Here is a 25,531-nt window from a genome sequence, read left to right on the forward strand (position 1 = left end):
GCAGCACCCATTCCTGGCTAAAAAAAGAGCTTTAAAAATTATGGCTTTGCGACTGCGACACATACTCTTTTCTACATAGTGCTACTTAATTCTTTCACACGTTTAGAAAAAAATGCTAAACCGAAAACCACAACAGCTCAACGCTTCTTGAGGTTGAAAGCATGCAACTTAGCATTAACGTGAGCTGTTTAAATCCGAAATACGACACCAACTTAGCTCATTAGACAAAGTACTAACATTTGTAGACAGGCTTTGTAAAAACAGTGACCGGTGGTTAAGGTGTTAGCACATAAAACACATAGAAACGTTTAATGGGAGACTTTGTCGAAGAGCTTAAGACAGGAAATGACACTCCCGTTAGGTTATGCAGCCTGCTCGCGAACCGAGGCTAACAACTAGCTAGCTACAATCCTACTGGAGGCGGGCGACTGGGCGTTGGTTGCTCAGACAACTACACAAGCTAAACCAAGCGAAAGCCAAAATGTTAAATAGTGAACTCCGTTAACTGAAATCATCACGGTTACAGTTTAAAACAATGTTTTCTGAAAAATTTGTGACATTAGCTGCCTGTAGCGTTCTCACCCATAACGTTGACGCTCCCTGCCGTCTCAAACACCGATCATTCACAAGCCGACATTCCCCTCACTGCTTTTGCTTGAGTTACGCACAAAGAGGCACGCAGCGCCTCCCACACTCCACGAAACTATGCCAAAAATGAGACGTAAACGTGTACGTGAATCACAAAGGGGAGGACCACTGCAGTCTCGCGATGACAATTCGTTTTCTTTGAGTGCTGGTGTGATCTCGCGAGAATAAACCACAGCCGAAACAAAACTAATTCTTTCTTTGTTTCTTTAGTCACAATCTTCTTTTCGAGCACGTAAAATCAGTTTCCCATCCTTCTCAGTTTAGTTACACGTGGTCATAGGTTTTACTCGAGAAATGGAAAAGATACATTGCAATTAGTGGCTATGGAGATCCTCCCCCATGAATTTTTTGCGCACTTCATTTCCTGCATTTTCGTGTGTTTTTTATGCGGCAGTTAAATATTTTCTGCCCCGTTTTATGGCAGAAAGGTTCTTGATTCTGTCAAGGAAACATATACTGGGGAAACTCATTTTGTGTTGGTCTCCATATATTATTCTCACCTTTAAAAAACTAGCATCACTGCTAGACATATAAAAAAATACTTTTACTTTTTTGTCTTTCTGAGATCAGCAGTAACTTGCTGTGCTTAACTGTGCATGTGTTGATATTTCTAGCCTATTTTAATTTATCAACCACTCAATTTTTTTTTAATTTGATAGGGACACAGTAGCCTATAGTCACAATACAAAGTATGGGGCTGATGTGCTGCACAGAGAGTTAACAGGATGATTGAAAACAAGGATAAACAAACATCTTTAGATTACCTTGCAAACTTTGCAACAACACATCTAAAATCAAAAGGCAGTGGTTCAGCTTAATTTGTTTATACTACTGGCATCTTCCACCATCCCCCCTTTTGCAGCCAGAGGCTAGACTGTGCATCTGCTGAGTAAGATCACAATGAACAACGTTTACCACAAAAATATTCAGCAACTGTATTTACTCATAATTCCTATTTGTTGAGTGAACTAGTGAGTGAAGGAGGACTTGCCACTGTCACAGACATAATACACCAATATGGTGCAAATGCATTTGAATGCTGGTCTTTGGGGCTTGTGGAAATTATAAGAGAAACACAGCACTGAAAGAATCTTGAACTGGAATGTATTCTCTCTTCTGCAGCAGCAAAGATGGTGATATAAGTACAAATTTTACGTTTTTTAAGGCCTTATTTAGTTCAAAGTCTGCAAACTTTTCAAGAGCTCTTTATCAGATTTAACTGGTGATTCTATTTAAGTAATTAGCATGTACCAGTGAACACTGAAATTATAGTTCATTTAGATAATGCTTCACAACTGCCCAAATAAGTCATTTGAGGCATTCAAAGTGACTCCAGAGTTACTAGACTTGCTGTAGACAGACTTAGGTGTCCTCACTCCAGTGTTGAGATGTGTTGTTCGACGGAGTTTTACTGAAGCTCAAAGATGACTTTCAGACAGAACCACAGCCTAAATAACAGCTAACAGTTTTATCATGTATTGAAATAATGGAGGAACACAAAAAGTCCATAAAAAGCTCCCATTTATACTTACAGAAGTGGGGAAAACCACATTCAAATAAAATTGCATATTTGATTTTTATACCACAGTAATGACAGTGTCTCACAATGTCACCCTTGTAAATTGTGAAATCTTAAAAGGTCTTAGCAGTGCAACAATTAAGTCAGTATGGTTTTACTGTGTGGAATTGTAGGACCAGCAATGAAAAATTCCCAGATTTGTGTCTCCACAAGAGGAGCCTGGTGGGTAAAAGCTCTACCTCCATTTGTACTTCTGGAAACTAGAGGAACCATAAATAGGCCTGCAATCTGAGAACGTTGCCACAAGGACAAATACAGGAAATCATTCATACCTTATGCAATAACTCTTAGCAATGCAACACATCTGTCTAGCAGTTAATCATCTCTTCTCTCATGTTAATATTTTACTTCAAACCTGTACTGTCACAACTTTGACCACTGTGTGTGTCGAGGTTTGCTGTTGAGTTTGAGATATTTCATTTTGTTATGGCTGTCACAGGGTACACTCTGGACAGGTTTCCAGGGTGTCACAGGGTTTACACAGAAAAACAGAGAACCATTCATGCTTACATTCACGCCTAAGACCAGTTTAGAGTCACCAGTATTTTAAACTGCATGTTTTTATATTATTGGAGGAGTACCTGGAGAGAAACATGCAAAGTCCACTTTTTATTTAAAAGTAACTCTTTCAAACAGTAATGTTTGAAAGATTTACATTAAATTTTTGTCATACTGCATTTTTATATTGACCTGTATAATTATTACCATTATTCGTTTTTTTAATTATAGGCTGTTTAACTTAATGTTTAGCTTATATGACAGAATTCCTATTGCTAGGAAACATAAGGAAATTCTGGGTCTTATAATATGTATTAATTTATTCGTTTGTTCTGGACTGTGTTGAGAAGTAATGAGAAATATTTTAAGTTATTTAAATTTCCTTTAAAATATAAATTATTTATATATATATACGCGTGCCAAGTATTCCGACAGCGTAGCACAAAATACGGAGAGTGAACTGGATGCGCGTCGGTTGTAACCATAGCAACATAGACTAATACTATTTGCTCGTATAGTTGCTGTTGCTCGAATAAAACTAACTCAGGATATTTAATGAGGCCAAATTTCTATAGGCCAAATCAGCTTTCTGCTGCTGGGGGAAAGGTAAGCGACTATAAACGCGACTTTTTTTTGTTAGCCTTCTATCAGCGGACCTGTCGTTTTTGGCCAGTGTGAGGTAGCACTGTCGCCACTGAGTTTCTTATGTCTGACTAAATGTGAATATGTGCCAAAATGCTTCGCAGGTTCCTAATGAAAGCAGCGGGGAACGCTGAAAATGTCTGTTAAAAAATTGAAACAAGAAGAAAAACTGACCCCGAAATCCATAGGAACACACAGCAAGTATGCTTGGTTATCTTCTCCTTACAGTTATTTAATTGTTCTTGACCCAGTTCAGAATTCATCTCCGTGATATGAAAACCACAAATCACCTGATAAGCATGTTTTATAGGGCATTTCGTGATCTAAGGAGGCTCCAGTCCCTGCTTGCCAAAAACAGTCCCAGACAAGAGGTGGACAGCAACAACAACAAATGACACCACACCAAGGCTGAATGTCTAGACATTTTAATAACAGACCCCAAAAACCAGCTCACATTGCTACCTATCTGTGTGTATTATTGTGGTGTGAGACTCCTTGTGTTTGCAGGTGGCAGTGTTGAGTCACAGTAAAGGATGCAGCAGTGGAACCAGCAGATCCATCCCTCCTCAAAAAAACACAAGTAGACACAGGCTTGAGAGTGACATCAGCAATGAGGCCTCAGAACTGGACAAATTCAGGTTACATTTCCTAAGGACCGCATAATCTCTGAAATAATATTAACTAAAATCTCAAAGCACACAGTTATGAGTCCAAGTCTTTTCGAATACTAATACAAGTAAGATGCATAAAATTAATACATTAGAGGCCCAGTTGACCTTTATTATGTTGACTCTGAAAATGAAAGAATCGTAGGTTGACTTTGTCTAAGATTCAGTAACATGTGCTACTAATCTCAGCTGTGGATATACTGGTAGAGCTGTTTTTCTGTAAGACAGTGATCTGCACTGCTCAAAAAATGATCAAAGTATAGCATTTAGTCAGATAAACTTCTGGGATATTGATCTGATCTGATCTGGTCAATTAAAATGGCAGAGGGAGTTGTTAATCAGTTTCAGCTGCTTTGGTACTGCTTTGTTGATGAAATTAACAACCGGTGTCCTGGAGGAGTAACAATGAGACAATCCCAAAATAGGAATGGTTTCACAGGTGGATCCCGCTGACATTTTTTCCCTCCTCATCTTTTCTTGCTGTTTTTTTCACTCGTTTGCATTTGGCTAGTGTCACTACTGGTAGCATAAGGTGATACCTGGACCCTACAGAGGCTGCACAGGTGTTCCAACTCCTTCAGGATTATTGATCAGAGATCCCCGCTACATGCCATTGCCAGAAGGTGTGCTTTGTCCACCAGTACAATCTCATGTGCATGGAGATTCCAGGGAGACAGGCAGTTACTTTCGAAGAGCTGGACAGGGCCAGAGAAGGTCACTTATCCTTAGCCCATCAGCAGGACTGCTGTCTGCTCATTTGTGCAAGGAGAAACAAGATGAACACTGCCAGAGCTACAAAATGACTTTCAGCATGCAACTGATGTGAAAGTCTCTGACCAAAGTCCTTTAGTGGACCCTGTGTTCACTCCAAGCACTGTGGAGCCCAACTAGTATTTGCCATAGAATACCAGAATTGGCAGGTGCATGACTGGTGTACTACAGATCACAGCAGGTTCACCCTGAGCACATTTGACAAACAGGAAAAGGTTGTGGAGCAAATTATGTTGCCTGTAACATCATTCAGCATGACCTGTTTGGTGGTGGGTCAGTGATCGTCCAGGGAGGCATATCTATGTAATATTAATGGGTTGCATTTATATAGCGCTTTTCGAGACCCTCAAAGCACTTTACAATTCCACTATTCATTCACATACTGGTGGAGGCAAGCTACAGTTGTAGCCACAGCTGCCCTGGGGCAGACTGACAGAAGCGAGGCTGTCATATCACGCCATCAGCCCCTCTGGCCATCACCAGTAGGCGGTACGTGAAGTGTCTTGCCTAATGACACAACGACAGAGACTGTCCAAGCTGGGGCTCGAACTGGCAACCTTCTGACTACAAGACAAACTGCCAATTTTTGACACGGGACACACAGACCTCTACAAGCTAGGCAACATCACTCTGACTACCATTAGGTATTAGGATGAAACCCTTGGACTCATTTTCAGACCCTTCACTGGTGCAGTGGGTAATGGCAGATAAAGGAATTGATACCATTGACACTTGGCTGATCTAAATCCAAAGGAACATCTTTGGGATATTATGTTCATCCAACACCACCAGGTTGTTCCTCAGACTGTCCAAGAGCTCGGTGACAGCCTGGTGTAGATGTAGGAGGAGCTCCTCAAGGACACAATTCATCATCTCATTAGAAGCATGCTCCAATGTACTTGTTCATGCATACAGACATGTGGGTGCTACTAAGCACCATTTTAAGTCCTACAATGAAATTTTGTCAAAATAGACTAATTGGCCCTATTATTTTTTTCCACTTTAATTTTCAGAGTATCTTTGAATTCAGCCCTCTGGAGGTTAATAATTTTAATTCCCATTAAAAACGATTGCATCCTTTCATTCCAAACACAGGACCCAGTCCCTACCTGTATAGATATCCAGCATAATATGTTTTCCATTGATATCTGGTATGTTTTCAAATGTTGAGCAGTGTATATTGTCTCTTTCTGCTTTTTCTACGTGATTTCTTGTTTATGTTAAGTCTGGTTCATTGGGTAATAAACCTGACTTGGAACTTGACTGGATATTGATTTCTCCAGGCAAGTTCCAGCTAAATAATTGCACTAACCTTCCTGTAGCATTGCATTCAGTTTAAATAGTGTTGCTATCGAACTATGTAATAACCTTTCCTTTTTGAAGCACCACACCACACAATATAAATTAAGTACCTTCAAATTTGTTTTTAGATTCAACAACCTAAAGCCAAAGGTCTTCAGTTAGCTTAAGTTTACATATTAAATGAGCAAGGAAATGTAAGGGTGGCTTGCTAAATTAAGAAAAGTAATATCCACATTCAGATCTTTTCAAAGAGGAAATGTTTCTGGACAGCTTTAAGTCCTCTCTATACTTCAGGGAAAACAATAACTGTATTGAGGTTAAATTCTAATCCTAAATGTGACTAAAATGCTTTCAAACTTTTCTGATGTTGGCGTTTGTACATTAATTATACAGTGAAATATTTCTTTAAGGGATTAAATGCAATATGTAGTTCTTTAAAGTTAATTGTACATAATTTTCCTGTCATTTACCAGCATAACATACAGAGACCAAAGATGCTTCAGCAGCCACCCGTTGCATGAACTGTTCTCTGACATCCTTGTGTCTTTGATCAAGAACCGACTGTGCAGGTGAAATATGTTTGAAGTACTTAAACATTTCTTCTGCTGTAATAGATACGGATAACTTCTGTGATAATATTTACTCTTTCAACAGTGAATGGATTGAGCATGCACCTCCTGAGTCAGTCCTTAGAGTTCTCATCTGCCTGCGATTATTGATCAGAGATCCCCACTATCAGGTCCAAGTTTAAAAAACAAAACAACAAACTTTAATTTTTTATGCTTTTAATTTAATGAAAAAACATTTCTGCAAAATAAAAACAACAAATGCTGATTTTATTTTATTTGATTTAGAAAATCCTCCATGAGCTTCAAGGCATCAGTTTACTTGCCAGGGTAAATGCCTAATGTAAAAAAAGAAGAAAAAAAAAACAATGCTTCTTTTGCCCACAGTGATATGATGCCACCCTGAACCCTTCTCTCCTTTGTCTCTCAGTATATGGAGTCTGTCACTGCTCTGTATATGTCGTGTGGGGAGCAGACGTTTGCCACGCAGAAGCTGGTCACAATGACCTGTGAGTAATGTGAAGGCAGACTCACAGAGAAACACCGATAATATAAGTTGTATTGTCCTTATCAATGGCGGATTAACTGACTGTATTCCAGACATCTTTCAGAAATTATCTGCCACTCAGGATCAAAGAGTCTGGGTCATTGAGAGTGGCGCTCACAGGGTAAGTGATAAGTTGTGACGAGGTTATCTGTGACTGTGTGCTGTTTGTTGTCACTGTTTTGGCATGTCTGGGTTAAACCAGAGAGAGTCCGCATAAGACATTCAAAGAATTCTGGATGGAAATCTGCAGGCAGTGGTGACAAAAGTATAAAATCTTTTTAAAATGTTATTTAGAGGGAAATCAATTCATTTTTTACGCATTTAAAAAAAATAGACTAGCATTTTTTATGAACAGTCTTTATACCCCAGAGATCATTGTAATTACAGTTAATTTGGATAATGGTTTGAAAGTGATGTTAAAGTGAGTGCCTTGAGGCATTTCAAGCTAATAGGTGCTTCTAGATGAGTTTAACTCTGTAACATAACAGGAAATGATTTGTGTTTAAACCATGGAAAAATACACTAACAGTGGCAATAATGAGTTCAGTTTTTTCCTGCTGACAATAATTTTACAATTATTATTATATATAGTTTAATTAATTATCAGCTGGATAGCGTAGTGGTTAGACTACATGCCTTTGGAACAGAGGATCGCAAGTTCGATTCCTGCCTGGGGCGTCTGTATCCAGTAAGGGTCCTAAGGCTAGACCCCCTATGCTAAGCAAGCCTACCGCAGACATGAGCGAGACAGATAAATATGAAGGCATGGTGGGCAAGAGACAAAAACAGGGCATTGTTGGAATGCTACTACGCAAGTACCCGGCGGAAGGGGCTACATGAATAGGATGCGGGACCTATGGATTCTTCGATATCCAACATCCACAATGACGGCGAAACAACTAGTAGCTCAGTGTTCCAACATTCGAAAGAAGGGACTGTTCTCACAGCTAGAGATTGACGAGGTACAACACAAATGCTATGGCAAGGAGGAGTCAGGACGCCAGGTCAGGGGGGAGATATCATCACCCCCACCCGAGATTGGGTACATAGCCCCAAGTGCGATAGGAGAAGGATAGTTGAGTGCGAGAGGAACTGACCTGAAAAATAGGATCATGGCCAAGCTTGAAACCTGTATCCCCCGTAGTCGGTTACCAAGATTACGTGAAGTACCCTCAGAAGGTCTGCTAGATGATGTTAATGCAGCACTACGGACGATACCTACAACCACACTAACAAGCTGATCTACAATACGGCAGCAGTGATCAGTGCAGATGCTTGGCTACAAGTTGAACAGCCACAAGGGGCAGTACCCTCCATGGAGAAGGAGGCTAGAGGGCAAGATCAAAGTAGCACGGAGGGAGGTTAGCCAACTAACGGAGTTGCAGAAAGGTGCGACAAAGAAGGTGCATAAGAAATACAGCAAGCTGTCCATACCTGAGGCCTTGGAAACTGCCAAGCAAAGACTCATAGCCTTGGCCAGCCGCTTGAGGAGGTACACCAGAGAGATAGAAGGCAGGAGAATAAACCAGCTGTTCTCCACAGAACCAGCAAAGGTGTACTCTCAGTGGCAAGGGAACAATAAGAGAACAGCACCACCAAGGCTGAAGACGGAGCAATACTGGCAGAGCATATGGGAGAAGGACGCAACCCATAACGGCAATGCTCAGTGGCTAGTGGATCTGAGGGCAGACCACAGCGACCTCCCTGAACAGGGTCCAGTAACCATCACAGTGGCAGATATCCAAGAAAGGGTCTCCAGTATGAAGAGTTGGACAGCACCAGGGCCCGACATGGTTCAGGCCTACTGGCTAAAGAAGCTGACTGCACTCCACGAGCGTCTGGCAGCACAAATGAACCAGCTGCTAGTTAACGAGAGACACCCGGAATGGCTAACCGAAGGTCGGACGGTCCTGATCCCCAAGGACCCCAAGAAGGGACCGGTCCCCTCCAACTACCGACCAATAACCTGCCTCAGTACTACATGGAAGCTCCTGTCAGGCATCATATCGGCTAAGATGAACAGGCACATGGGTCAATACATGAGCGGGACACAGAAAGGGATTGGCAAGAATACCAGAGGCGCAAAACACCAGACAGAACAGTCAGCTGAGACTGCAAGACCAGACTGACCAACCTGTGCACTGCCTGGATTGATTACAAGAAGGCCTATGACTCAATGCCCCACAGCTGGATACTGGAATGCCTAGAATTGTACAAGATCAATGGGACCCTAAGAGCCTTCATCAGGAACTCAATGGGGATGTGGCGTACAACACTAGAGGCCAACTCCAAGCCCATAGCACAAGTCACCATCAAGTGCGGGATCTACCAAGGAGATGCTCTGTCCCCACTGCTGTTCTGCATAGGCCTGAACCCCCTCAGTGAGATCATTAACAAGACTGGCTACGGATACCGACTACGGAAGCTGTATGCCAAGAGTGAACGAGACATCGATTCACTGATCCACACTACCAGGCTATACAGCAATGACATTGGAATGTCATTCGGACTGGAGAAGTGTAGTCGGATGGTAACAAAGAGAGGGAAGGTAGTCAGAACTGAGGGGATTGAATTACCAGAAGGCAACATTGCAGACATAGAGGACAGTTACAAGTACCTGGGGATCCCGCAGGCGAATGGGAACCATGAAGAGGCCGCTAGAAAGGCTGCAACCACCAAGTACCTGCAGAGGGTCAGGCAAGTCCTGAGGAGTCAGCTGAATGGTAAGAACAAGATCCGGGCCATCAACACGTACGCCCTGCCCGTGATCAGGTACCCTGTTGGGGTAATAGGCTGGCCAAAGGAGGAGATAGAAGCCACTGACATAAAGACAAGAAAGCTCCTTACCATGCATGGAGGGTTTCACCCCAAGTCCAGCACCCTGAGGCTGTACGCTAAGCGGAAGGAAGGGGGCTGGGGACTGGTGAGTGTCAGCACCACAGTCCAGGATGAGACAACGAACATCCAAGAATACATTGGGAAGATGGCCCCAACTGACCGAGTGCTCAGTGAATACCTCAGGCAGCAGAAACCCAAGAAAGAGGAGGGAGACGAGGAACCATCATGGAAGGACAGGCCCCTGCACGGTATGTACCACCGGCAGATAGAGGAGGTGGCTGATATCCAGAAATCCTACCAGTGGCTGGACAAAGCTGGACTGAAAGACAGCACAGAGGCACTAATCATGGCAGCACAAGAACAAGCTCTGAGCACAAGATCCATAGAGGCTGGGGTCTATCACACCAGGCAAGACCCCAGGTGCAGGCTGTGTAAAGATGCCCCAGAGACAATCCAGCACATAACAGCAGGGTGCAAGATGCTAGCAGGCAAGGCATACATGGAACGCCATAACCAAGTGGCCGGCATAGTGTACAGGAACATCTGTGCCGAGTATAACCTGGAAGTCCTGAGGTCAAAATGGGAGATGCCCCCAAGGGTGGTGGAGAATGACCGAGCTAAGATCCTGTGGGACTTCCAGATACAGACGGACAAAATGGTGGTGGCTAACCAACCGGACATAGTGGTGGTAGACAAACAGAAGAAGACGGCCGTAGTGATCGATGTAGCGGTTCCGAATGACAGCAATATCAGGAAGAAGGAACACGAGAAGCTGGAGAAATACCAAGGGCTCAGAGAAGAGCTCGAGAGGATGTGGAGGGTGAAGGTAACGGTGGTCCCCGTGGTAATCGGAGCACTAGGTGCGGTGACTCCCAAGCTAGGCGAGTGGCTCCAGCAGATCCTGGGAATAACATCGGAGATCTCTGTCCAGAAGAGCGCAGTCCTGGGAACAGCTAAGATACTGCGCAGGACCCTCAAGCTCCCAGGCCTCTGGTAGAGGACCCGAGCTTGAAGGATAAACCGCCCGCAGGGGCGTGCTGGGTGTTTTTAAAAAAAAAAAAAAAAAAAAAAAAAAAAAAAAAATATATATATATATATAGTTATTTTACTATTAATTTTACTGTTACTACTTTTTTTTTTTTGCTTTACATCTGATAACATTATTTAAAAAGTTTCCTCCCAGTTAGACATGCAGAAAAGACCTGACCTAAGAGGTGTCCAGTAGGCAACCTGGTCAGATACATGAACCACCTCAACTGGTTCTTTTCAATGTGGAGGAGTAGAGGCTGCATTCTGAGTCCCCCCTGAATGGCTGAGCTCTTAAATATATCTCTTGAGTCCAGACATCCTTCACCGGAAGCTAATTCCTATTGCTTGTATCTGCGATCCGATATTTTTTTTAGTCACTACCCACAGATCAAGGCTGTAGGTGAGGGAAGAAGCATAGATTTACCAGTGTGGTTTTTCTTAATTTTTTTGCCCAATGCTTTGTCATTTGGGAAAGTACTAATGAGGATTGATGACACTTTGCCATCTCTTTATTTCTATTTCCTTTTGTAAATGAATACCAACTCTGACTGTGGTAGACTATGGCAAAACTCCTCTCGACAACTGATAGCAGTGTGCTACTGGGAGCCCTGCTAGCACTCACCACTTTGGCTGAGAGGTAAGTAAATGTTGCACCGAAGACTATACATACAAGGACGATTTCATCTGTTACAAGATTTTCTTCTCTGTAGCATAGAATTTAAAGAGGAGATTGGGAAGCTACTGATAGTGGAGAGCCTCCTTGTAATACTTCAGGAATACGACCTCCTGTCAAAGAGGTAAGAAAGCACTACTAAGTTGTTATTCTAATTTATGGAAAAGGTTTTTTCACCCATTAGTGCTGATATACAGTCATAAAATCTGGACAGAAACATAGACAGACAAATAAAATAGAGCTGTAAAGAATAATAGTGTATATTATCTCTGCAAGTATCAAGTTATATTCACTTAACATAAATAATATTGGGGTTAAACTTCGTCCAGAATGAGTGCGGAGCTGTTGAGGCTGCTCTGCCCGGTTCAGCTCGTGAGGGCTCAGGTGAGGGAGCTGGACGGTCTGCCAGTACTGCTGAGTCTGTTGCATGGCAAGCACCTGAAACTGCTATGGAGTGTCACCTGGGTGCTGGTCCAGCTCTGCGAGGACCCCGACATCAGGGTGGAGATCAGAAGCTGGGGTGGCGTGCAGCAGCTCCTCCGGCTGCTCCACAGGTTCGTGAAAATGAGCGAGTACAATGTATTTAAAGTTTAGATTACAACAGTTAGCTCTCAGTTTGAACATTTATAGTCTGTAAGTTGTTTTCACTAGTTTTCAGTGTGATCCTTGTCTTTGAAGGGACAGATCAGCAAATATTGCTGATGAATCTGTCTGGAGTTTATTACCTCATATATTTTTCTATCCTTTTTTTATCCTTTCACATCTTTGCTGGTTAGAAAAAAAATGCTTTCCGTTTGTCTGCAACATAATCTCATCCAATATTTCATAGCTAATGATGGAGGTTGTAACTTTAGCTGACTGAACAGCATTAAACAGCTTTGTTCTCAGGCTTAAAACAGTCACAGTGCCAAAAAATAAGGCACAAAATCATTCACACAGTGACAGGCGGTACATCACCGACCGCTCGTCCATTGAGGCGCTCTCCAGTGCCAACGCAGCCGGTCGCATCCAGAGAGAGCACATGAGGGAGGAGCTCAGCCCTCAGGAGGTGGTGGACAACACGATCGCGCTCCAGTCAGGTCAGGGTATACGCTGCATATCACACAATTTATTTCTGGGTACTGTGTTGCTCAGTGGCATGGTGGAGCAGTGGTTAGTACCACAGTAAGAAAGTCCTGGGTTTGAATCCACCAAAGTACCCACCAGCTTTTCTGTGTGAGAATATTATATATTTATTTATTTTTAATGATATTAATTTATAAACTTATAAAGTACTCATTAGTGGAAATTGGAGAAAAACAGGTTTTATAAGTGAAAGACTTCTATTATAAAATCAGTCACATGGAGAACAAAGCCTGTGGGAAAGTTCAACCCAAGAACACGCTTGGGGTAAAAACACAGGTCATCTACTAATAATACATCTTAAAATCTGGAAGAAACGGTGGAAATATGAAACTTTTACTGCTTGGGAACATATTTGTACCTTTGTGATGGTTAGGAATTTACATATAGTTACGATACGTTCCAATGATCCCTGTCCCTAGGTCTGCGTAGGGACAGAAGCGGACATTTATTCCACCTCTGTCTCAGAGAGTTTATGATAAAGCATTTTTTTGTCCCTACTGCACAAAAAGAAAATGCTACCCCAGTCTTATCAGTTACTGAGGATGTAAACAGTTTTTTCCTGACATGAGACAATGACGACTGCAGAGAGTTGACTAACCCTGTCTGTAATTGCACAGGAAGTGGTTGTAAATTTCCTGTTTTCAAACGTCTGATGACTCTAACATAAAGCAGAACTCGTTCTTGCTCACTCCAAACATGCATGCCCCGAGAAGTATCAATAGGGAAAGCTTAAGATTTACATTTCAAACACAGTGTTTCCTTCTGGCCTTTTGGTTTTTTAGAGAGTCATATAAATATTTACATCTGTAATCCAGACTATTTAGGACTCTGTGATTGTGTATATGAGTTCTTAAATTAAATTCTATCCCTTTAATCCCCCTTTCAGCCTGCTGTACAGCTCTGACTGAGATGAGTCTAGATGACACATCTGCTCACCACATTGTTCAGGTAAAGAAGGGTTCTTAGTGGAAGAGCACGTATTAATCAAATGAGAGTGCTTTTACTCTTGATCCTATTACCAGAGAGAAATATGTAAAAGCATGAGCTATAATAAATAAAAATAAAAACACATGTATATGTTTTTGCGTTAGTTACATTTGACCTTCTTTTCTTAGGAAAATGGCATCTATATAATTGCAAAGTTGATTATACCATGTGACTCTGGACAAACAATCACTTCTTTACAGGTATATGCTATTATATGTAACAAATTGCATAATAATCTAAATGTTATAATTATAGGAAATAACATATCTGTTTGTGTACTGGCAGTGCTATGCATTCCGGGCGCTCCGATTTCTCTTTAGTGTGGAAAGAAATAGACATCTGTTTAAGAGGTGATGAAACGGCATTAAAAAGTTTTAAAATATAACAGAAACTGTCTAACATTAAGTTCATGAAGTGGATGAATTGTTTTAAAATGAGCTACTGTTGGAACACTGCCAGGGAAAGAAGTCTCATTATTGCTTTCCACTGCCGTTTTGTGATCTTTTATCCATTACAGACTCTTTCCCACAGACCTCTTTGAGCTGTTTATTGATGTTGGACATTATGTGCGGGACCTCGCTGCCTATGAGGGCCTGCAAACCAAAGTTTCACTCTACACTGTAAGAAATAGCTTCTAAATGAGTTTATTTGTTTATTCAGCTGTTTTGGAGTTGGGGAAAAAAGGAAAAACATTGACTGCCGTGGGGTAAAATAAATGAGGTAAACTGACAAACAAACAAAGTTTTTGTGTTTTCAATGCAGAAAGAGGAACTGGACAATCTGAGAGAAGGCATTGAGACAGGGGACCAGAACCGACCTCCTCTCAGAGTGATCAGTGGCTACTCTGTGTTGGACCATCTGGGCACCGGGGCCTTTGGAAGTGTCTTTAAGGTAAACATCAGTAACAGGAAACATAATCAAGAGTGACCAAATTTGGAGTTGGTTGTGATGTTTTGCATCTTTTCTTTTTAAATTTACTTCAAATTTATTGGTTTGATGACAGGTCCAAAAACAGAGCGGCCAGAACATCCTAGCGTTGAAGGAGGTGAATCTACACAACCCTGCATTTGGCAAAGACAAGAAGTCCAGAGACAGTAATGTGGAGAAAATCATCTCAGAGCTCACAATCATCAAAGAACAGGCACTTGGCTCAATACAAATCACAAGTGAACTGTATTTGGACAGTATGATTACATGTTGGAAGTTAATGTGTTGCTTATTTATCTCTAGATGACACACCCGAACATTGTTAAATATTACAGGACTTTTCTGGAAGGTGAGCATAATGAACTCTGAAACTGAAAATTACAGGGAGTCTATTTGATTGTCTTGAGGTCCATATTGTTATTCTCAGGCTCTACTAAAGGATATTTTCCTGATTCATAATCCCTGTAATCCCTGTGAGCCAAAAACTCACAGGGATTACTTACTTACTGGGTTCATTATCTGTAACTGTAGTCATGTTTAACATGAACATCCACAGGTATAATGGCAAGAATCTGAAGGAAATTAAGGAAGAGCATATAATAAGTCCCCTTTAAAAAAGAAAAAAACAGCAAAAGGCCAAACACACTTATCATAATGTCCATTTTAGGTGACAAGCTGTACATTGTGATGGAACTGATTGAGGGAGTACCACTGGCTGAACATTTTAACTCTCTGAAGGAAAAACAGCAGCAGTTCACCGAAGACAGACTTTGGAATATATTCATACAGGTAACAAATGCTAGTAAGTGCTTTGTAAACTGCTTGTACTGCATGAAGTCTGATTGTCTACCGCCTGACTAATTTGACACTTCCCACAGGGTCCACAGAGTAAAGCGCTATACACAGGCCATTTGCCATTTACCATTACCTTTTTGTGGTTAAGAACAAACTTAATAGAAAACACAATTAAACTGAAACCTAGAAATTGAGAGCTAATGAAAATCAGACTCAGCCATACACAATCAACACAGTCACAAGGGATGAAGTAAAACTCCAGTGAAGACAGAAGAGGACATGGGATTAAACAGGAAGTGAATAATGGACCATTACTGAAAGGGGAAAACATGAATAAAGAAAAAAAAATCTCAACATAGATGAACTAACTCCTAGGGAACACAGAAGGATGAAAAGAAACACCCAAGGGGACTAAAATGCAAGAAACAGCAACTAGAGCCTAGGTACAACAAAATATTAGAGTGTAAAATAAAAATAACACCGCAAAACATAAAAATCATAACTTTAAACACCAAAGCAAAAACCCAAACTCACATATTCGTTCAAAACTCAAAGGAACAGAAACCCTGGCTGCCAAACTGGTTTTTGATTGTTTTTGATAATAGCCAAAATGAATGGCAATAATTTTCACTCAGCAAATGAGACACACATGGATGAGCCACAACTCCCAAAGCACTTCTAGCATTGAAATGAACATAATTTCTCCATGTTCCTTCAGATGTCTCTGGCATTGAGGTACCTGCATAAGGAGAAGAGGATAGTCCATCGTGACCTGACGCCAAACAACATCATGCTAGGGGAGAAAGATAAAGTCACCATCAGTGAGTGTGCAGTTAGGTTTCCCCACAGAACATCTCGTCATATGAAAAGTTTAACTCTTGTCTTTCCTCTACCTGAAGCTGACTTTGGCCTAGCTAAGCAGAAGGAGGAGAACAGCAAGCTCACATCAGTGGTTGGCACCATCCTTTACTCCTGGTGAGGAAGTTAAGTCCAAACGTTCAGCTGTTTTTGTCTTTTATTACAGCCTATTAAAGAAACAGCTGGAAAGTTATTATGTTATTCCTGGCTGTGTACACTTGTTTTGTGTTAATCGAGCTGAGGGAACAGAAATCTGCTCACATAAACAACTGTGGGAACTCTCCTCCAATTAGAGGTTTTAAATACGATGGTTGTCATTAGAATTAAGCCTCAATTTGGCTTCAGGTAAAAAGTCGAGGCCTAAACTTGAGTTTTAGAGTTTAGAATCCATTGCTGTGTGATTATATTCCTATAATGCTGTCCGATTCACATACACTTTCTTTTTCCTTGTCAAATTGTGGGGTCCTTCTAATCTTCTGTGATCATCGTCAGATTTTGTGGCTTCATTCAGAGATTTATTGCATGAATGGTCCTCATGACTCAAGATTTTCAGTGTGGTGATGTGTTTTTAGCCCAGAGATAGTGAAAAACGAGCCGTATGGAGAGAAAGCTGACATCTGGGCTTTAGGTTGCATCCTCTACCAGATGGCCACTTTACAGCCTCCATTCTACAGCAGTAATATGCTGTCACTGGCCAGCAAGGTAGCATGGAGACACACAAGACTCACATTTTATGCCTAACTTCATATATTTACTTTCTACTGTCAGTCACTGATCACTCTAATTCTCTGCTGGCAGATTGTGGAGGCCGATTATGAGCCAATTGAAGAAGGTACTTTTTCAGAGAGAGTCATCGACATGATCAAATGGTGAGCATAGACTGTATACAGAAGATCAATCAATCAATCTGGCTTCATTGATTCAGTCATTGGCTTCTGGAATCTGTGTTTGAGGATTTTTATTTAGATTTTACACAGCATCTCAATTTTTGGCTTTCTGGTTCCTCTATTGTTTCTACTAGATTTTCTTAACTGATACATGTTTAACTTAAAAGCATTCACTAAGGACGAGGTCTCAGGATTAGCCCTGGTAGGAAGTCCAGCACCACAACAGCTGCAATTTATTTAAATGTATTAGTGTTTACATGTATTATCCATGTGGAAAAATAAGAAATAAAATAAGAAATAACAGAACAATCAATTATTTAATAAATTTATTCAGCACTTTACTTTGTGATGTGATGTCCTGTCAGGTGTTTAAATCCAGATCCAGATCTGAGACCGGACATTATAGCTGTGAGTTCCAGGATCTCTGACCTCATGATGAAGCTGATGGATGGACTCTACACTTCCCAGAATTCACTGGAAAGAAAAGCAGAGCGAGACAGGAAACGAGCACAGAGGTTTTTCCTAGAAAGAGATAAAATTAGGGTGACCTGCTCTTACTCAAACATGTCACAGGTGAATTCAGTTCTTTGAAATCAGAAAAAGACTCTTCACTTTATAAATGTTAAATACAGACTCATGAACGTTTGTACTGTGCTGTAGTGCTTATAAATAAATATATTATTAGCCTGCAGAGATTTAAAATGGTGCTTCATATTTTACAGGAAACACCCATGATGAAGACTGAATATGCACCTTCATGCTCCTCTACAGCCTGCAGCTCAAACCACAGCAGAGAGCAGAGACTCGCTCAGGGTATCTGGGTATCTTTATACTGCTCAGACTGTGAAAGGTGTGAAGACACAATGCTAACATGTTGTGCGTGTGTGCTTAGATGACGGCCCTGATGAAGATATTGAAACAGGCACAGACACTACCACCAACTCTACAGGGAAACACTACGGTTAGTGGTGTCAAAGCTGTGATAATGCACATGATCACATTTTTATTACTTACTTCAAAGATACTTTTTTTTGTGTTTTTCATACATCCAAATATTCACAGGCATGTTTACTTTACCTGATGATGCCTCACTACTGTTAGTAGTTGTGGTGCCATTTAGGGATTCAAAGCCTTTTTTCATTTATAAACATTTATTTTCTCATTTCTTCTCACTGCTTTAGATTTTTCTGTTGGTTGTTGTGGATTTTGCTCACTAATTATACCCCAAACCCCATTTGTTTTACTATTTATCTTTAATCAAAGGCTCAAAGTCAGCTGCCTGTGCTACCCCTGATCATATTTTAGTCAGGTAAGTTTAACACATTGAACACATTTCCAGCTGTATGATTTATGTAAGCTCTGGGCTTAATGTATGTGGTAGCAGTCTTGAGCTCATCCTTTGAACTTGAAGAACGTGTAAATGTTTGTTGGTAAACACAAGCAAACTGAATCACGTTTGTGATTTGCTGTTTTTCCCAGTGGGGATTTTGCAGCTGCAAAGGTGAAACCAAGACCGGGTAATTTTTTGACTTTATGGCACTGCTTGACCTCTCAGACTACAGAAACCCTTTCAAATGAGCCTACATGGCTTTCTTTAGCACTCATCAGTCAGTTTGTTGGTTTTGCTCTAACCTCAGTGTCAGCAGGAATCTGCGTCTCCCAGAAGAAGCTTCGCCAGATTGATGATCCAATTCAGAGGCTTCTGGTGCAGCTGCACAAAATCATCTTCATCACTCAAGTAAAGGCATAAAGAAATGTTTGCTGAATCTCTTGATTCAAAAATTATAAATGCAGTCACAGAAACACTCTATCAGTTGGACTATTTGGTCCAGCTGAGATCAACCCATGAGGAATATTTTGTCAGCAGTGGTTAGATTTGTATTTGTTGGTAATAACCTGCATTTATTTAATTTCCAGCTTCCACCAGCTCCACACCACCACATTAAACGGCGCCTTGTTGAAAGATTTAAAAAGTCTCTCTTCCAATTTGGCAGCGATCCGTACAACCTGAAAGTGGAGCTCAGCAAGGTTTGAACTGTCAACTCATAATTCAGAACTGCACTTGAAGTTAAAATGCAGGGAACTTGGAAAATATGGTCAGACAGAATTTGTATTCAGTGATTGTACTTTATAATTTTCCTTCATAATGTAGGACTGCTCAGCAATCATAATCATGATCATTTTGACATTTCTGTGATCAGAATGTGAATAAGCACAATTCACTAACTTTGGAAACATCAGATATTTATTGGACTAAAGAAAAACTGCAGGCTTCAGATTGAAAGCTAGTTCAAAATAAAGCGAAGCATCGTAAGCAGACTACAGCCTGATGCACAGCCTGAGTTTTTAGGGAAAAGGCAAAACGCAGCCCTATGAGGGAGAGGGGCATGCTGCATTAATAACAAATAGCAAAACAATGAGTCATTGTGAAACATAATGTGGCACAATAATGGCTTTGTAACAGATATCTTGTTTTCATAACTGTGAAACTGTTTTCCAGACATGTGACCACAAAACATGTGATGCTAACTTTGCTGTCATTTTGAACATGTGGTGTGATCTTGGTGACAATGTTAGATCAAATGAATAAGGCCCTAGTTTTGCAGGCCTAGAGACCAGTCAATAACCCTCTGGCAACCACATGTCGCTAGGGAAAAATCTGTATTCCCCAACTGGTTGGCAAAAACCTATGTGATTGCTTTGGTCAGTCGCCTATTGCTAATAGTTTGAATGGAAGTGAGAGAGTTGTCTGTATGATGCAAAACAGAAGTTGAGAACATTCACCTTTAAAGGAAATGTTTCACCTTTTGAAACATGTAGGTTGAGGTTCCAAGGCAATCCCTTCCCCATTTCCAATTTGCCATACGCTTAATCCAGTGGTACTGCTACTCGGGTAGTCGTTAGTGAGTATGAAAAACTACAGGCAAATGTGACAAACATGAAAATCTACAGGTAAATGTAGAAATCTGCAAGCAACTCCAGGAATCACTAGGAGGTTTTTGGTGCATCACCTTCCTGAAGGTCATCTTCCAGGAGCTGAGCCTGGACACAAACCAGGGAGAGGGATAATAAGCTTGATTTGAACTCAGTAGAGAGAAAAAAAAAAGAAATTATTTTTGCTCCCTTCCTGGTTTCTTTGATTGTGTGTCTGTATTTGTCACACTTGTGTGACACATATTACATGATTTAACTCCATCCATCCACTCATCCTTTTCAGGGTTGATGGAGCCTATCCCAGCTGTCATAGGGCAAGAGGCAGGGTACACCCTGGACAGGTCACCAGTCTGTCGCAGGGCTAACACACAGAGACAACCACTCACACGCACTGAGGGACATTGAACTCATTACCTTCTTGCTGTGCGGCAACAATGCTAACCACCATGCTGCCTGCTTTAACTCATAAAACAAATTTTAATAGTAGACAAAGACAGCCTGAGTAAATATAACATTTTGTTTTTAAATGATGATTCCATTTATTAAGGGAACAAAAGTTATCCAAACCCACCTGGCCCTGTGTGAAAGTGAAATGGCCCCTACGCCTAATAACTGCTTGTGCCACTATTGGCAACAAAAACTGCAGTCAAGAGTTTGGTATAACTGACTGTGAGTCTTTCACATCACCGTGAAGGAATCTTCTTGGTAGAATTGTTTTAATTAAAACGCGTTGGAGAGCATTTAAGCATCATAATTCTGATGCTGGTATATTGGTCTTTAAATGAAATGCTGTTCGTTTTACACCAGATTTAACGGCAATCAAACCTTCCAAGAAGTTAGACTTCTTGGTTAAACAAAAATTTCCCCAAAATCATCAATATGATTTTTCAAAAAATGTTAGACAAGCCTTTGAGTTATTTCTAGTCACTGTGGTTTTACTCCTTGGACTCTCCGTGGATGTCATTTTTGTCTAGTCTGTTTTTTATTGTTGAATCATGAACTTCGACCTTCACTGAGGCAAATGAGGCCTGAATCTCTTTAGATGTTGTTCTGGATTCTTCTGTGACTTCCTGAATAAGATATCGATACACCGTTGGTGTAATTTTTGTAGGCTGGCTGGGAAGGTTCACCAGTTTTCTCCATTTGGGGAGAGTAGTTTACACTGCGGTTTACTGGAGTCCCAAAGCCTTGAAGTAGCTTTGTGAGCCTCTTTAGATTAATAAATGTCTATAACTGTGTTTCTCATCTGTTCTTAAGTTTATTTAGATTGTGTATTTTTTGAGATTGTTGTCAGGTTCTATTTAAATAATTCTTGATTCATTTCTTGATTTTATGAATTCATGAATTCAGAGAGGAGGGAAATACTTCTCCAAAGCACTGTAAAAAAAAATAAAACCGGAAGGATGTAGAAACATGAAGGCAACTCACACAGAACAGGCGAAAGATGTGAGAAAGGAAAATACTCAGAAGCATAAGACAAATATCAAACAAGAAGATTACAACAGATACAACAGAACATGTCTGGGCTACATTTACTGTAACTACTGCAGTAAAAGCTTCTTAAACACAGCTCTGTGAAGGAATGCTTTCATTTTGCAGTTTCACCATCTTGATGTAAAAAAAAAAAAAAAATCAAAATCATAACATCACACAAAGCCAGCATTGTTTCACTCTGCAGTGCACCCCGTGCTCCTCGATGGATGCAGTTTATGACTTCATTCCATGTGTGCTAGGCCGCCAGAACACATTTAATATACCCACCATAGAAGCTGCTGTCAGCTATTTTAAAGCCACACCTGAGGTCCTGTAGCTCTGAACTTTCACTTTCATGATATGATAAACCACAGGGAAGGAGTTTGATAACAGAGTGATGTTTAAGTCTACCATCAAAAACATGTTCCTGCATGAATTTTAATTCAGCTCCTGAACCAATGGCAAAATATTTTCATTATGAGATCAGAGCTCACCTGTCTGTGTCTCTTCTGCTGCCATGATTAATGAAAAATAAAAACATGAGACCAGCAATGGCTAGGTTACCTGATAAACAATGTCTCGTGATAAATCTGCTCTCAGTTCATTCATAGATGATATTAAATAGTAAGCATCTCTCCCTGTAATTACAAGGAAGATTAAAGCATAGCCTGAGTACAGAACATTTTTATTAGCTTGGCACAACTTCTACTGTAAAGCTTCTTTCTTTAATGATCTGATAATGTGAGACATTTTTGGACTGGACATTTTTTAAACTAATTTCAGAGACGTTTAAACATATCTCATAAAAGAGGGCATTAACACCAACCTTAAAAGCTTTGTGAAATCACTGAAATCACCGTGCAAAATAACTCAAGAGTCAGAAACTGAGGAGCTCTCTGCACAATCAAAATGAAATATTTCTTAAAAATCTTTTTTTATTGCATACAGTTGAGTCTACTTTGTTCCAGTACTCAGTTTACAGGAAGTCTTGCTCTGTGCTGGTGTACCTTACAAATGTCTTGTAAGAATCACTTCATAAAATCAGGCAGAACTTAACGGTGTTTGTCTCTCCTCTTCTTGGCTCTCAGCTCGTCCAGGCGTCTCCAGAGCTGATGGCATTTGGTTCAATCAGTTCAGATTGGTGGCCTTGGATCCACCACTTCACGGGAGACATCCATACCGCTGACAGCACAGGTAGTGCCATCAATGCCCAACTTCACCATAAATTTCCAGTAAAAGACAAGCAGAGCATCTTATGCAGAAGTAGAATTGCAAGTTAATTCTGATGTAAAAATAAATAAATAAATACTTTGTCTCTTCTTTGTGTTGACAGTTGATGTGAATCTCAGAGATGGAGTTACATATCACCAGATGCAGGTTGGTGGTGAGAAACTCAGGAATCTTTCTAATAGGAACAATTTTTGCTAGCTAAAAATAAAAGTCATATTTGGCATATAAGTCTATGTAAAACTGCATTGAAAAACAATTAAACTATTGTTTGTATAAATGTTGTGTAGGTCCTCCTGCAGAGGCATAGTGCCAATGTAGGCTGGTTGGTGAACAACAAATTTATTCAGAGAATAAATAGTTTGCTGATGGCATAGTGCCAACTATTATTTCATTAAAATTCAATTTTATGGATCTGTATTACTTTACAACTGCAGGTGTTGACTCTCCCACAGATGGGTCTCATTTTGGAACAGTGTTTTAATTTCAACTTCATCATGATACTGAACTTCTGTCTGCGGCCTCTGACATGGTGTTTTGTTCGAATGTTTTCAGGCGATCATTGAGGAACTGCTGAATGAGAACAGCTACTATGAACCAACAAACAGCAGGTAAACTGGAAATGATGTATTTAACTGAATCATTAGACTCACAAAATCTAGCGCTTGAGCTTTCCTAAAAACTAGTTCAAGACAATTCATTATTATCATCACTTGTCTTGTTCAGCGCACACAAACCTTTAATGAATTTCATTTCAATAGCAGTAATTGAATAGAATAGAATAGAATTAGAATAGAATTCAACTTTATTGTCATTGCACATGCACAGGTACAGGGCAACGAAATGCAGTTTGCATCCATCCAGAAGTGCTTTAGTGATATAGATATTTTACAATTTATATTAGCAATAATATAGATATGTGAGTATATTACAGAAATGGGTCTATTATGGTATGTTATAATGTACACGGTATGAAGTATGTTGTGAATATTCTATAACTATAAGTATGTACAGGCTGTAGTGAGTACAAGCTATGTACAGGCTATGAACAGGATATAAATATGAAAAACTATACAGAATATGAAATAAATAACTTTACAGAATCTGAGATATACAGCTATACAGAAATGGGAACTATGCAAGTTGTAAACAGTTGTAGGATTAAAGATTATCGAATGTACAGAATGATTATTTACACAGAGCTATACAGTAGTGCAGTTAAGATAAGTGAGGGTGAGGATAGTTTCTACAGAGGCTATTGCTTTGTTTCTGTGGCTACAAAATGTAAATGAACTATTATGCTGATTTTCACCTCTTTATTTTTGCATGATTTACAGTTAAAAAAAAACAACTCTTTGTTTGTCTTATGTTGGGCCTTGTTGCAGTCCCTCAGTTTATCCATTGTCTGAAACTAGCTATTTTAACATTGACTCCTTTGAACAAGTTTTCTTTTGATTGGTTGCCCCTCTCAAGCAAAAATTTGGAACCGTAGGCGGGTGGGGCTTCTGTATTTATAACTGCAGCTGAATGACTGAGAAGACCATATTAAGATAATACCTCAGCTCAGGTACAAATATCAGTAGGAAAATACAAAAAATACAAATAAATTACAAACAAATATAAAAGAAGTAAGATATTACACTCTATACAACGGTAGCATACACAGTATGTGATTATGGATACTGTGTATGGATATTAGGGATATCCAGTCTATTTTACATCAGAAGTAGAAACATAGAAAGGAGTAGAAAAAAACTGTTTCAAACTGAGTGTTTAAGGCAGTCTGAAGCCTGAGCATTTGGTTCAGAGATTACTTATATATATAATGGGGCCATTATCTGAAACTTTTACCGTATGTTAGTCTCTTTTCCTTTTGTTATTCCAAACTAAGTTTAGTGGGACAGTTGTTTGAAATGAAATAAAGATTTCTCTCATTTTTCTTTTTTTTCTTTTTTTCTTTTAGGCTCAGAAAGAAAAGAAATGACCAAGAAAAAAAGTAACAGTTATCTTCACTCATCCCTAAAAACTCAAACTTTAAATTTATTTGGAGAAGAATGAGTTCACAATGATACTTCAACACTGCTTGAAATCTAATGAACATTTATCCCAACCCTCATTACAAAACATATTCTCATTGAACATAAAAAGAATATAAAAGTAGTAAATGCATACATTAATTTGTTTGCACATAAACATGATTACGGTGATATTTTACCACAGTGCTCATAGTCATGTTGTCACCTACTCTTTTGATCTCAGGCATTATTGTTGTCTCTTTTTCCCATAAATGTGAAGTGACTGTATGAATTTCCAAAGATATATTATATATGAATATATATACATATCTACAGATAGATACGGATGTAATTAAGTTTGAGACTGACAGTTATTCTATTCTCAGTTCAAAATCAAAATTTAAAACTTGTTTAAAATGCTTTTTTTGAAGCACTTTATACTCTCAGGCCCAGACACTGCATGTCACAGCATGTGTTTTTCTAGTGGCTGCAAGCCACAGTGACCTTGTTTGCTTTCTAAGAACTGATAAGATGCAGCACAT

General features: G+C 40.0%; 1 protein-coding gene across 1 annotated transcript; it reads left to right on the plus strand.

The window, feature by feature from the left end:
* The first annotated feature begins 3,503 nt into the window (after positions 1 to 3,503).
* Positions 3,504 to 24,974, plus strand: nek10 (NIMA-related kinase 10). The gene is made up of 35 exons (XM_085365896.1): positions 3,504 to 3,568; positions 3,678 to 3,738; positions 3,875 to 4,005; positions 6,582 to 6,677; positions 6,763 to 6,847; positions 6,963 to 7,004; positions 7,105 to 7,183; positions 7,275 to 7,342; positions 11,646 to 11,725; positions 11,799 to 11,885; positions 12,091 to 12,315; positions 12,701 to 12,840; positions 13,773 to 13,834; positions 14,002 to 14,073; positions 14,159 to 14,223; positions 14,391 to 14,493; positions 14,636 to 14,764; positions 14,877 to 15,014; positions 15,104 to 15,149; positions 15,468 to 15,589; positions 16,314 to 16,416; positions 16,495 to 16,570; positions 17,026 to 17,155; positions 17,252 to 17,322; positions 17,706 to 17,913; positions 18,063 to 18,153; positions 18,233 to 18,301; positions 18,604 to 18,649; positions 18,820 to 18,857; positions 18,978 to 19,078; positions 19,258 to 19,368; positions 22,836 to 22,941; positions 23,081 to 23,124; positions 23,530 to 23,585; positions 24,938 to 24,974. Exons 1-35 carry the CDS (start codon positions 3,504 to 3,506, stop codon positions 24,972 to 24,974), a joined length of 3,183 nt encoding a protein of 1,060 aa, XP_085222022.1.
* Positions 24,975 to 25,531: the final 557 nt, after the last annotated feature.

Source organism: Diplotaxodon limnothrissa, linkage group LG11, assembly GCF_057381915.1.
Source record: "Diplotaxodon limnothrissa isolate DT_005_m linkage group LG11, D_limnothrissa_male_GT1.1, whole genome shotgun sequence".
In the NCBI taxonomy this organism is placed as follows: Eukaryota; Metazoa; Chordata; class Actinopteri; order Cichliformes; family Cichlidae; genus Diplotaxodon; species Diplotaxodon limnothrissa.